The sequence below is a fragment of the Limanda limanda genome, chromosome 16 (genome assembly GCF_963576545.1).
Source record: "Limanda limanda chromosome 16, fLimLim1.1, whole genome shotgun sequence".
Lineage (NCBI taxonomy): Eukaryota > Metazoa > Chordata > Actinopteri > Pleuronectiformes > Pleuronectidae > Limanda > Limanda limanda.
This window is the reverse complement of record NC_083651.1, coordinates 7,716,933-7,729,006: the sequence shown is the minus strand read 5'-3', so window position 1 is coordinate 7,729,006 and position 12,074 is coordinate 7,716,933. Positions and strand designations below refer to the sequence as shown.

General features: G+C 41.1%; 1 protein-coding gene across 1 annotated transcript in view; it reads left to right on the top strand.

The window, feature by feature from the left end:
* Positions 1–12,074, top strand: part of tbx15 (T-box transcription factor 15) — a 35,277-nt gene that overhangs the window by 4,957 nt on the left and 18,246 nt on the right. The window contains exons 2-3 of the mRNA XM_061089067.1: positions 1,576–1,786; positions 5,003–5,104. Of these exons, the coding sequence (XP_060945050.1) occupies positions 1,576–1,786; positions 5,003–5,104 (313 nt within the window). The remainder of the gene's footprint in view (positions 1–1,575; positions 1,787–5,002; positions 5,105–12,074) is intronic.

Genomic DNA, 12,074 nt, shown 5'->3' with positions numbered 1-12,074 from the left:
TACTTTGTGTGTGTAGTATGTGAAATATTTGGCAAACTGTCCAGAACAAATCAGTTACCCCTGATCTCCCCACTCATATTAAATATCTTCGTTTGCATGATCTAATCTCCTGGCCCTGAATGAGAACACTGCAGTGTGTGTAGTAATAAGTATTTTTATAGAGAGCCAGGAGGCAGCTGAACGTATAAATGTGTGTGTGGACAGTTGAGATGAGAAGATGTGGGAGCGTAATCCTGTGTGACAGTCCTCTCCGGCTGCAGTGACATTGGAAATCTCTCCTGAGGAGATGATGGAAAGTGTTCTCCTCTCTACGCCCCTCCACTCCTCTCCTCCCTCTGCTCCTCCTATCTCCATCTCTCCTCTGTGTTTCCAGTGGGGTTGGCTCAGCATGCACTCCGGCGGTTTCGCCTGGGAAGCCGTCCAGTCCTCTCAGCAGCTCGGCATTTGCATAATCATATTTGGGTGCCCTTGGTCTGCCAAGTCGACCTCCTCATGTCAGGGTCCTCAATAAATAATAAATGATTCGATTTTCTTCTTCTTTTTTGGGGGTGGTGGTTGTGGTGGTGTGGAAGACTCCACTGTAAACTGTTTCTGAGACTAAATAAAAGTTTGCATATGATGATTTCATGAGAACTTCATCTGCTGCTCTGAGGTTAGGAGGAATAAAGATTTGACATCAAGGCTGGAAAAAATATAAAACATCTTCACATTTAACCCCAAAGGTTCTTGTTCTATTTTGAAATTGCACCACACATGTATTGAGTGTCTTTTAAAGGTTAAAGTCAAGTGCAATAATTCTTTGTGGAAAAATTCTGCATTTCTCTTTAAGTGGAAGTGGATTGTCGATGGTTGACAGTTTCATTTAACTAAATACCTTGAGAGTAGGGAAATATTTGTATGTGATTGACACAATTATGCAAATATCCTCTGATGTCTTTGGTAATCCAAACTAATCGTTTTAACTCCACTTCAAAACATAGAGGATTGTGGATGTTGTATTTTCAAGGGTTCCTGTTATTTTCTCCACTCCATCGTGCACAGGCAGTTTGGGCATCTGCTTTGAAATACAGTGAATTAGTCAAATTTAAAAAAGTCTGGGGTCTTGCTGGAGTCTGGGGCTTCAGCCGGATGGAAACTTCTCCTGTAGGTCTGGATGTGTTTCAGGTTTATTAATCTGCTCTATACGTTGTTACAGCGTTGATGACCCTGACTGGTCAGTCTGTTAAACTCGCTTCTGAAGGAACTCTTGAGGGGAAACTTCGAACGTTTCCCATCGGAATCCTTCATTGTGTGGCCCAATTTAAAATTTAATATTCCCTACATCGCATTTCAAACGGCTTTACGCAACATTTATTCTGCTTTTGACATCAACCCAGAACTCCATGACGAGCCGAGCCAACGAGCCAGACTCGGCCGCTTCTGTCCAAGTTGCAGACGGCAGGTGATTTGGAGTCAGTGGAGAGAACTGCTGCGCTCTCCTCCCCTCGCCAAGTTTCCTGCGTAAAAACCCCCAAAGCGCATTAATCCGACTGTTTCAGTGCCGCTTTCTCATCATCTTCCTCATTTCCCCCTCAGACTCGGAGGCGAGTCCCGGCTCGGACGGAGAGGGTCTGGCCGAGAGGACGTCGTGCTCATTTGGCTCCCCCGCCGACCTGGCCCCCGGCCCCTGCAGTGACCCGTCGCCCCCGGCCTCCATGGAGGAGATCCAGGTGGAGCTGCAGTGCGCAGACCTGTGGAAGCGCTTCCATGACATCGGCACAGAGATGATCATCACTAAGGCCGGCAGGTAGGACCCACACGCACGCGCACACACACACAAACAGACACACACGCAAACACTGAGATGCTGAAGAGGGCGGTTTTTACGTGCAGCCCTGCGGTGCTTGTGGTGGAGGCACACAACTCCAGCTGTGCGTAAAAGGCGATTTAGGATTTTTTTTTAAATTATTTAGTAAAAATAAACTGCCAACCGTCTTCCTCATTGCATTGTCAGTTAAAATAATTAAAATAATTTCTAATGAGGTAAGTTTGTGACAGCTCAGACTGAAGTCAATCGAACATTTTACAGATTTAGACCCACAAACACATGCGTCATTTAAAGAAACACAGGGCGGTTCTGCACCCAAACACACACACGCACGCACACGCTGGCACGCACACACACACGAACACACACACACACACACACTGGAGGGTGTTAACGTGTTGCACATGCAGGCCGCTCCGCTGTGCTCAGGCCTTCATGAAGCTGCAGGTTCTTCCTGATGTCGGAGCAACAGGCAACACCCAGGCCGAGCGCAGGAGCTGACCTGCGGGTACACAGGAAGGACAAATCCTCCTTTAAGAACATATTTGTTATCATTCAGAGCCCTTGAAGCGCGTACATGTTTACATAACTGAATGAAAGTAGCCAGAGGGTTGACGATATAAGTATTTACATTTTAAACATCAGCTTGTAAATATTTCATGGATCAAGGGTTTCTCTTTTATGGCGAGGTGTTGGAACCTCTTCAAGACTGAGCGTATTTTAAAGTGAAGCAGTAATATAATGTAATTCATTAGTTTTGGTACTTGATAAATCAACGTTGTGTTTTTGTTTTGATTGACTTCCTTTATTCATAAAAAAAACTCTTTATATTTTGGTTTATTTGTGCGATAGGTTTTTCCTGCAGAGCTGGTGCATTATCTGAATCCGTCAAAGGAGGATATAGCCTTTATAAAGGCTTTCAGTCTAGAAATGATTGTAACCTAAACTATTTTATTTAGTTTAGCAGCAAATATATATTATTAGGAACTTTGTAATTGAGTTGGATTGTGTAGTCTGATACTTGAAGGAATGATTGTTTAAGTGGATGAAAAAAAAATATAATCCATTATAACTTCGCTGTGACGTTAATTTTAAATTAATTGAGCTTATTAGTGGATAAAGGAAATTTATTAAAAATACCAGTGGTAGATGCTTTATCCAGAGTTTTAAACCTAATATTATTTTCTGATGTAGAAATTTTAAAACCAGACCTTTTTTTCTCTTTTTTTCAAATGAAACCAAAACCTGTTTTTAATATCTGACTTCAGATTGAATCAACCTTTCTCCCTCTTCTCCATATATATGTTTAAAACAAAATAAAGAATTAGTTTTAAATTGGTCGATCAGCTCATAAACAGTGAGTTTGCGCTGAAGCAAAGTGCAGGAGGACGGGGACGCGCACGTCTCCGTGTGCGTTTCACGGCCTGTTCATAATAAGATCATAAATCCAGACGAGGAGGGAAGCAAGAAAACAGCCCTCTGTTCTCATTAGGCAGGCCCGGATTTACGAGCTCCAAATCAAAAGGGAAAAATGCAGCTTTTGAAGTGAAAAACGAGGAATTAAGTTGAAATGTCTCACGCTGCATACACACACACCGTTATTTAACATGGATGGTCGTGTCATTATTCCTTTTTTCTTTTCAGTTTGTTGGTTTTCATGAGGTTTGAGCCTCAAACGTTGGTCTGAAGCTTAAAAAACGTTTGGGGACTGGTTTCTGAAAATATCTTATCCATAAATATCAAGTTCTGCTGATTTATATAAAAGCACATGAAACGAATTTTACGATTTGGACTTGAACACAACAGCAGAGCTATAATCAATTCCTGCAAAGGTCAGAGGTCACAGTGGCACGGAACAAATATTCACTTTACTGAAAATGGAAATTATTAAAAAAAAATGATAAGAGACTGGAAATTTGTCTTGTTTTTTGGGATAAACAAATGATGATGGATTTCAATTGAAGGAGGTTTTGAATCAGGATTCACGACGCTTTTGAGATAAACTTGATTTATGTTGTAGATTTAAAAAATACTAATAATTTGAAGAGCACACGTCCTCAAAGCACTGAACTGTTATTGACCAGAGTTCCAGTTTCAAAATTGCAAACTGACTTTTTTGAATGCGATTCATCTGTTAGTTAGAAGAGTAAATTATGACATAGAAAAAATGGACATGTACCTAAATATAAAAAAAACTAACAGAGAGGCAACATTTTCTACAATGTTTTAAAACTATTTTCAGCATATTCTCGAAGTATTTTTATTTGAATCATCTAAATAAACTTGTTTCATAGGTTTAATCTGTATCTTTACAGATTGTCATTTGTTTACATTAATTGGGAGGGAGATAAAAACGATCTCACATCATCCCTCTCAAATAAAAGTCAGTTTTCTGTGTCTCACTGGTTTGAGCAGAGAACCTGTCCAGTGGATTCAGTGAAGGAGACACAGCTAGTTTTGTCCTTTTCAGTTTTATGATGATGTAACAGGCTGTGTGTCTTCATGCTGGATTACATCATTATGAAAATCAGGAGCACTCAGAGATATAAAAAAATGATAAAGACACTTTATGCTGCATCATTTTTGTTATGTCCTGCTTCATTTAGAGTCATCTGATATACAATAGACAGTTGGAAGTGCTTTTGATTTCACAGACAATCCTTTAGTTTAAATTTGAACAAAATGTAAATTGTGCAATTTAGGGTTCAGCATCTTGCCAAAGGACACTCTGGCACATGGAATGAAGGAGCTGGGGATTGAACCAACAACCTTCTGTTTTGTCGATGACCCGTTCTGCCTCCTGAGTTGGAGCCGACAGAAAAAATACACGTAGGATGTGTACATTTGCTAAATGTTTGTTTTCATAGTTAATTATAATAATCCCAGTGTCAGCTGAAGCTCACCTCAGCTTCCTGTGGCAACAGAAAACCCACATGAAATCACAACTTTTATGTAAATGGTCTTTTCTCCGTCTCTAAAACACAGTTTGAATGTGTTTATGCTGGTCGACCAGCAGCTGCTGACACTGACACGGTGTCGGCAGCTGACTGACTTCATCCGTCTGGTTTCAGTGGTAGTGGTGTGTTTTGGGACACTTGTTATTTTGAGAGGTATTTTTAACATTGTCGTCTCTTTAGACGGAAAAGGGCAGAGACTTCATCCTTACCTCATCGTGTTTTGTTTTGTCTTCATCAGGAGGATGTTCCCTGCCATGAGGGTAAAGATCGCAGGACTGGACCCTCATCAGCAGTATTACATCGCCATGGACATTGTGCCTGTGGACAACAAGAGATACAGGTATCTTCCTCACACACAAATAACATGACTGGAGAGGAATGACTGTGACATGCAACATAGCAGACATCAGATATTGAATCAAATTGTCTTGGCATTCTTTATGGATGGTTCTTTCCATTTACTCGCCTCCCAAATACAAAAATGTGTCCGACTGTTTCTTTACCAAACTGCTGTTAAAAACCAAAATGATTTTGTTCCTTTTGGTTTCACTGGGGAATTTAATGTCCTGTGATGGTCTGAAAGCTGTTTCAGATGCTTCTCAGCCACGACAACAATTAAGCTGCGGTGAAAACGCTGAGTAATAGTGTTTTCTTCTTTGAAAAAAGTCAAATTTACAGATGCTCCACACCAGCCTGAAATGACAGCTTCGCTCTGAAAATAGCTGCATCCAGCTTCAGAACTCCTTTTAATAAATGCACAGCTGTGCACAATAAGCACAAGCACGGTCATATATGCATGAGCAAGGATTAAACTCTATTTTCCTGGACAATTTTCAAATGTCAGACCAACATTTTGACCCAGTTGGATTGTTCTCATCTTTACGCCATTTCTCATGTCAGACCCGTACATAACAAGGACTTGAACCGAGCAAAGATGTCCTAGCTTTTCTTTTCATTTTTATGATTTCTCACACAACTGCTGCAGGGCTGCAGCGTTTTTCTCTCGCAATCCATTGAAAGTAGTTATTCCCATCATTTGCATCCGTGACGTAAAGCGAAAGTGATTAAAGTGTGCATGTGCTGGAGGAGAGCTTGTATATGATGGATCTCTCTGGATATGCAATAAGACTGATATCCCCGGCCAACGCTCCCAGTGCCTGAAGTTGGAGCCAGAGAGAGAAGATTGAAATGTATTCATCATCCCACAGGCCGAGCCGCAGAGCCAGAGGCTGCCTGCAAATAGGATAACTCTCAGTGTTCAGGTCTAATGACGGATATGACAAAAAAAAACAGGTTGAGATGGAAAGAAAATTTGTGATACTGAAAAGGCTTTGGAGCTGCTGTTGTAGAGGGTGAGTGTAGTAGTTTTATTCGGTTACTTTCATAGCTCAGTATCATCATTCTTCAGGTATTATGGCAGAAATGAGGAAGTATAAGATGCAGATGGTGAAATCATGAGGTTTTCCTGTGTATTTGATGCAGATACAGGCTGTTACTTTGTGTTATGAAGTGATAATTTGGCAAATAACCCAGAGTCTGCCTCATTTCATTCACAACAGTTTGACCAGTTAAGACTTCTACAAGCTGTTGCTGTTTTTCTTGTATCAAAGCTGCCAGTAGATGGATTTCTGAACTGGAATGGATGGTTTAATTTGTGGTTTTACGAGATTTAGACTAAATGACCTCAGAAACAACATTCAGATCAAATGAGATGGTGAAACAAGCTGGTGATATTCTTTGATCCTGCAAAATGAAAACACACACAAACCAATAATGTGTTGGTCTGAATAAAATCCACATTACTTCCATGTAATTTCCCAAGAAGAGCCCGGCACTGTAGGTTATAGCAGACCTTATTCAAACCAAGATAAAAAGTGGATTTGTTGGGGACTATTTTCCCCTGTGGATTGATACGTATGTAGTGAGTGTATATAAAGCACCAGGACAGTGTATGCGGGTGTGACCAGAAGAATTTATTGGCTTTCTTTTTACAGCCATAATGAAGAATTGACCACAAATATCACACTAACTTCTCTAAAACAATGGATGGAACTGCTTCCCTGAGGTGTGGCATCTGATGTCAGATGGATGTGATGATGATGCTACTATGGGCTGGTTTTCCAGGTTTGGGTGTGTCAGTGTTGAGTGGACCCCTGCAGTCTTTGCAAGAGTCTTTTTTAAAACAACTCCTCAGAGCAGCAGGTTGTCATAAATGCAGAGATGCAAACTTCACCACATGTTTGAAAATCCTCAGGATGAAAATAGAGTTTATAGACCTTGAGCAGAAGAAGCATGAGGTTAGAACTCATTGATCTGTGTTACGGTGTTTTATTTTCATGTGTTGCTATGCAGGAGTGAGTATTTGATTGAAGATGTGGGTGTGCCACACGAATATTCCCTCCATCTGCAAGACAAAATCATGTCATCTCACAGGGAGACGGAGAGCCCTTCCTGTCAAATCAGATGAAAAACAGGCTAGGCGGAGAGAAATTAAGACACTAGTCTGCATTAGAAAACAATCGATTAATAAAAACACTTCTGCAGTGTGTGGGTTGGATCCGGGTTTCCTTCCTCTGTCATTTCATATCGTTGTGCATTAATGTAAAGTTTTCCAGCAGAGCACAGCAGACGTTCTCTGAACAGCGAACCAAGACATCATGGAGGATTTTTAGAGGCTATAAGATCTTGTAAAATTAAATAGGATTTTCTTCCTGGCTGGGGAATTTACCACAGGGCTTTGCAAACTGAGCTGGAGGCTGTCGTGGTGGGTCTCACAGTCATGGAGAGTTTGGGCTCTGGAAATCCGGTCTTTATTGGAATCAACTCACTTCACTTGGGCCTCCTGCCCCTCTTTAGGAACGTCTCATTAAATCTCCATATATTACAGTTCTTTCATGTGGACAGTCGCTCGGTTTGCTCTGAGCTCAGGACGCTGAACACAGCTTACCTCATTCTTTCAACTGTGCATCAGAGACACACATAAACATATTGAAAATGAATGAAACATACAAGGTGATGTCTTGTTGTGTATTTCTAATCTGTATCCAATAAACCCAGGTCCATAAAACTGCATCAAAGTAAAAGATTAGACATTTAAATCTATCTTCATGGGGACATTTGGTACTTGTAAGTCCAAAAACACACACACACAAACACATAAAAGTAAGCACATGACACACACCAGTACACACAAAAAGAATTAATGTTGCTATACATGTGAGGTCAGTCACTGAATTCAACCCGACCCAAACCTAAATCTGATTTTAAACCCACATTGTTAAAGTTAAATGAAGTTAATCTAAACCAAAAGCTAATCTTTAATCTAATGTTACTCTCATTTGATGTTATCAAGTTTGTTTCTGGCTCATACACTTGACCTGATATAAGTATAGAAATAAAAGAACACACACATGCACACGTACACACACTCACACACACCCGATACCCTTACAAAATTAGAAACACGTTCTTAAGGGATAAAACACACACCAAGGACAGCTGTGGAACTATACTTGTGAGGACAATCATTCAAAACAAACTCTTGTTAACCCTTAACTGACTTTATTCGACCAAAACATAAGTCAAATATGAACTGTAACTAAAACTGTAACTAATAAACACAAGGCCAAATATTAAACTGGTCTTTTTAAGTCTTTATTTTCCTATATTTACAAGGGCATTTGGTTTCACAAAACAATATTATATATAAATACACACACACATACACACACACACACACACACACACACACACACACACACACACACACACACACACACACACACACACACACACACACACACACACACACACACACACACACACACACACACACACATATACACACACACATACACGCATACACTTTTACAAACAGAACCTTAATCTAATTTGGAACTGACCCGGTGAAGATGTGAAGATTTGCAAAATATTGTTGTATTTTTGGTGCTGACACCTGGTTCTCATAAGTATAGAAACAAAAGAACACACACACACACACAATCAAATTTAAAACACATACAAATACCCACAGGCCTCTACGTTGCTATTTCTGGGGACAGTCAATTGATCCATGTTGAAAATCCTCAATTTTTCATGCTAAATTCAAAATCTAATCTCATACTTTAAGTGTAAGAGACAACTGGCAAAATATTACTGATGATGTATTCTAGTGAGGACATTTGGTGGTTCTTAAGCAGGATAAAAGACACAAAAACACAGAGGCGTCTTTGTTACTATCCTCATGAGGACAGTCTTTGCACATGGTCATTACACCTATCCCCGACCTAATCGGAATCCTATAGCCTAAATGTGATTTTAAACAACGTTACCTAATCTCCACTTTAATCTCTCATTTTATCCAATCTGGTCCTCATAAGTATATAAATAGAAGACACCTGGATACAGAATGAATAACCCTAACAGGGAATAGCCAGGGGCCTTGTTATAATTTGGAGGACTGTAAAAAAAATATTTTTCTCATTTAACTATCTTTGTGAGGACATCTGGTCTTTGAATGTATAGAACAATACGAGCACACACACACACATACATAGGTACCTATTTAAAATTAGAAACACATTCAAAGCCACAGAGACACACCTACAGGAACTTTTGTCGCCATCCTACCCTGACACCCTACAACAACTTGATCCTATCAATCATTCTAACGTTTATCTAATAAAGACGTATGTGAGTGTGAAACAGATTCAGTGTGAAAATTGGCAAAATGTCATAGTTTATCTGTCTCTGTGAGGACATTTGGTCTTCATAAGCATGAGAATTCCATCATGGACACGTGTACACACAAAGCCGACTCTCTTACAAACAGAACACACACACACACACACACACACACACACACACACACACACACACACACACACACACGCACGTCAGTCAACCCTGAATGGGAATTCAATAGCAATATTCTCTCAGTACAGTAACCTAATATACAGGCTAGGTTTGGCAAGTGTGTAAATGTGTGTTTTTATGTGCATGCCTGCGTTGGAGTGTGTGTGTGTGTGTGATGAGCTCAGCACACACACCTACACACATAGACACACACACACACGCTGATGAGTGTAATTGTGCGTTTGTGAGAGAAAGACGGAGAATCGGGGTGTGCGCTGCCATTCAGTTTTGTCAGCTGTACATTTCGGTGTCGGCTGGGAAGGGAAACAACCCCCCCCCCACCCGACACCCCCAACCACACACCCACCTCCTCCCTCCCCCCGTCCGTCCAGTAAGAGTGTCACATAAAGTCCAGTCTTTATTGATCGTGCCGGTGCCAGATGGCAGATTTATGGAAGATGAAAGCGGGCGGACTAATCAGATTTCCAGTCCTGTTTGGGGCTAAAGTTTCCTCGTTCCTTAACACTCTCCCTGCTATGCCGAGCGTGACCCTAAACAGGGCTCCAAACAGGAAATTACAGACACGCCCGGCACCCTTTGTGACTGTATACGTCCGGTGTGTGTGGAGGTGTGTGCTTCGGATTACTGAGACCTGTAGAGATGTTGGTTTTTCCTCATTGAATGTTTATTTGAGGAATGTGTCGTTGTCTGGATAGCGAATTGAATGATAGAAGTTGCCTATATGTCATTAAGAAACGAGTTATGAGGAGCTTCATCCCGGATATTTTCCGGTCTGGCTCATAACTAATGAGTTGATTAATGAGTTGAATCTCACGTCCCATTTTCGGCTGAAGTAGGCAGCTCTTTATAGAAGCTCTAAAAAACACTTGGCACAATCTGATCAGCAGGAAGCAGACACAACATTATGAGGTTAAAAAGTTATCATGTTACTGCTGGATTTGTACACACAAGCTGTTTGCTAACAAGTTCTCAGTTTCAACCTAAAATGTCATGAGCATAGGAGTCCTGCATACGACACATCTCCTAAAATGTAATTTAGTCAATTTGGTTTGGTGTTCAGACTCTACACTGAGCCAAAGTCAAGTCAAACCGAGCTAATGAGTGGAAATTGTGGACATGATTAGTTGCGTGTCTAATCCTTGGATTTTGGGTGGGCCAGTTGGAACTACTGCAAAAACATTCATGCAAAACAAAATGCAACAGAGAGGGACTCGGTGAATAAATCATGACGTACATGGTGCATTCGACCTGAATCAGCAGATCTGTGTGGAGCGATAATGAGACTGTTGCAATGCATGAAACCCATAGAGAATCTGTCTTCGTACCAAATGTGCATCTGATAAGACGAACGATCCTCGAGATATGTGAGACACATAAAGACACATAGAGGCACCAGCCTGAAGAATAACAGCTCCAACTGAGCTCCCTAAAATTAAAATTTGCACTAAATCCTCCCTGTTAATCCGTAGAGTCTGTAATAATGTAGATCTGTGCATGAATGTAATGTTGAAAACATCCGTTCAGACCTCCAATATGGCCGCCAGCGGGTGTGTTTGCCAACATCCCGCGAAACGCCCCCCCCGATGCATTTTAAATCTGTGCATGTATTTGTGTTCTCTGCGGCAGAAAGAGGCTGAGTATGTATTTTTGTGTGTATTGGAATGTACTTAAATTTGATGTGTGCGTGCGTGCCTGCGCGTGTGTGCCTGTGTGTGTGTGTGTGTGTGTGTAATGGGGTGGTGCAGCCCTTTGTGGCAATAACAAAAGGACCAAATGAGAGTTTTGTCCATGTTTCAGGAGTGAGTGATGACTTTGGCAGAGACGCTGCAGATAAAACACTTTGGACTGAGCGCCCGGCCAGAACTAAAGGCAAACAGCTGTGCTTCACACTCTCTCTCTCTCTTCCCCTCTCACTCACTACCTCTCTCTCCCCTTCAGTGCTCCTCTCTCTCCTGCCATTCCTCCCCTCTTTTATCCCTCTGTCCTTCGACTGTCTCTCTCTTCATCTTTCTTGCTGATTTTTCTTCACCGTCTCTGTCTGTGCATTTCTGTCTTTTCTTCTTTTCTTTTGCATTCGCCCACTGCCCCCAGCCTTTCCCTCTTGTCGTTTGTTTTTTAAATGGTGCATACTACAGCGACTGGTGGTTTCTGGCAGTTTACAAAGGAGGGTAAAAGTCGTTTTCTTTTTCTCTCTTTCTTTCTTTCTTTCTCTCTTTCTTTCTTACTTCCTTTTCTCTTTCTTCTCTCTCCCTGCTGTTTAATGGCTGGGACGCCCCACAGTACCAAAACTCACACACAACATCATCAAATATTATGGCTTAGCTAAATTGAAAGTGCACAGCTGAGTGTGTGTGTGTGTGTGTGTGTTCATTTGGAATATTTTATGACGGCGTTGTTAGAAATTTCAAGCACAATGAAGAAACAACAGATGAGGT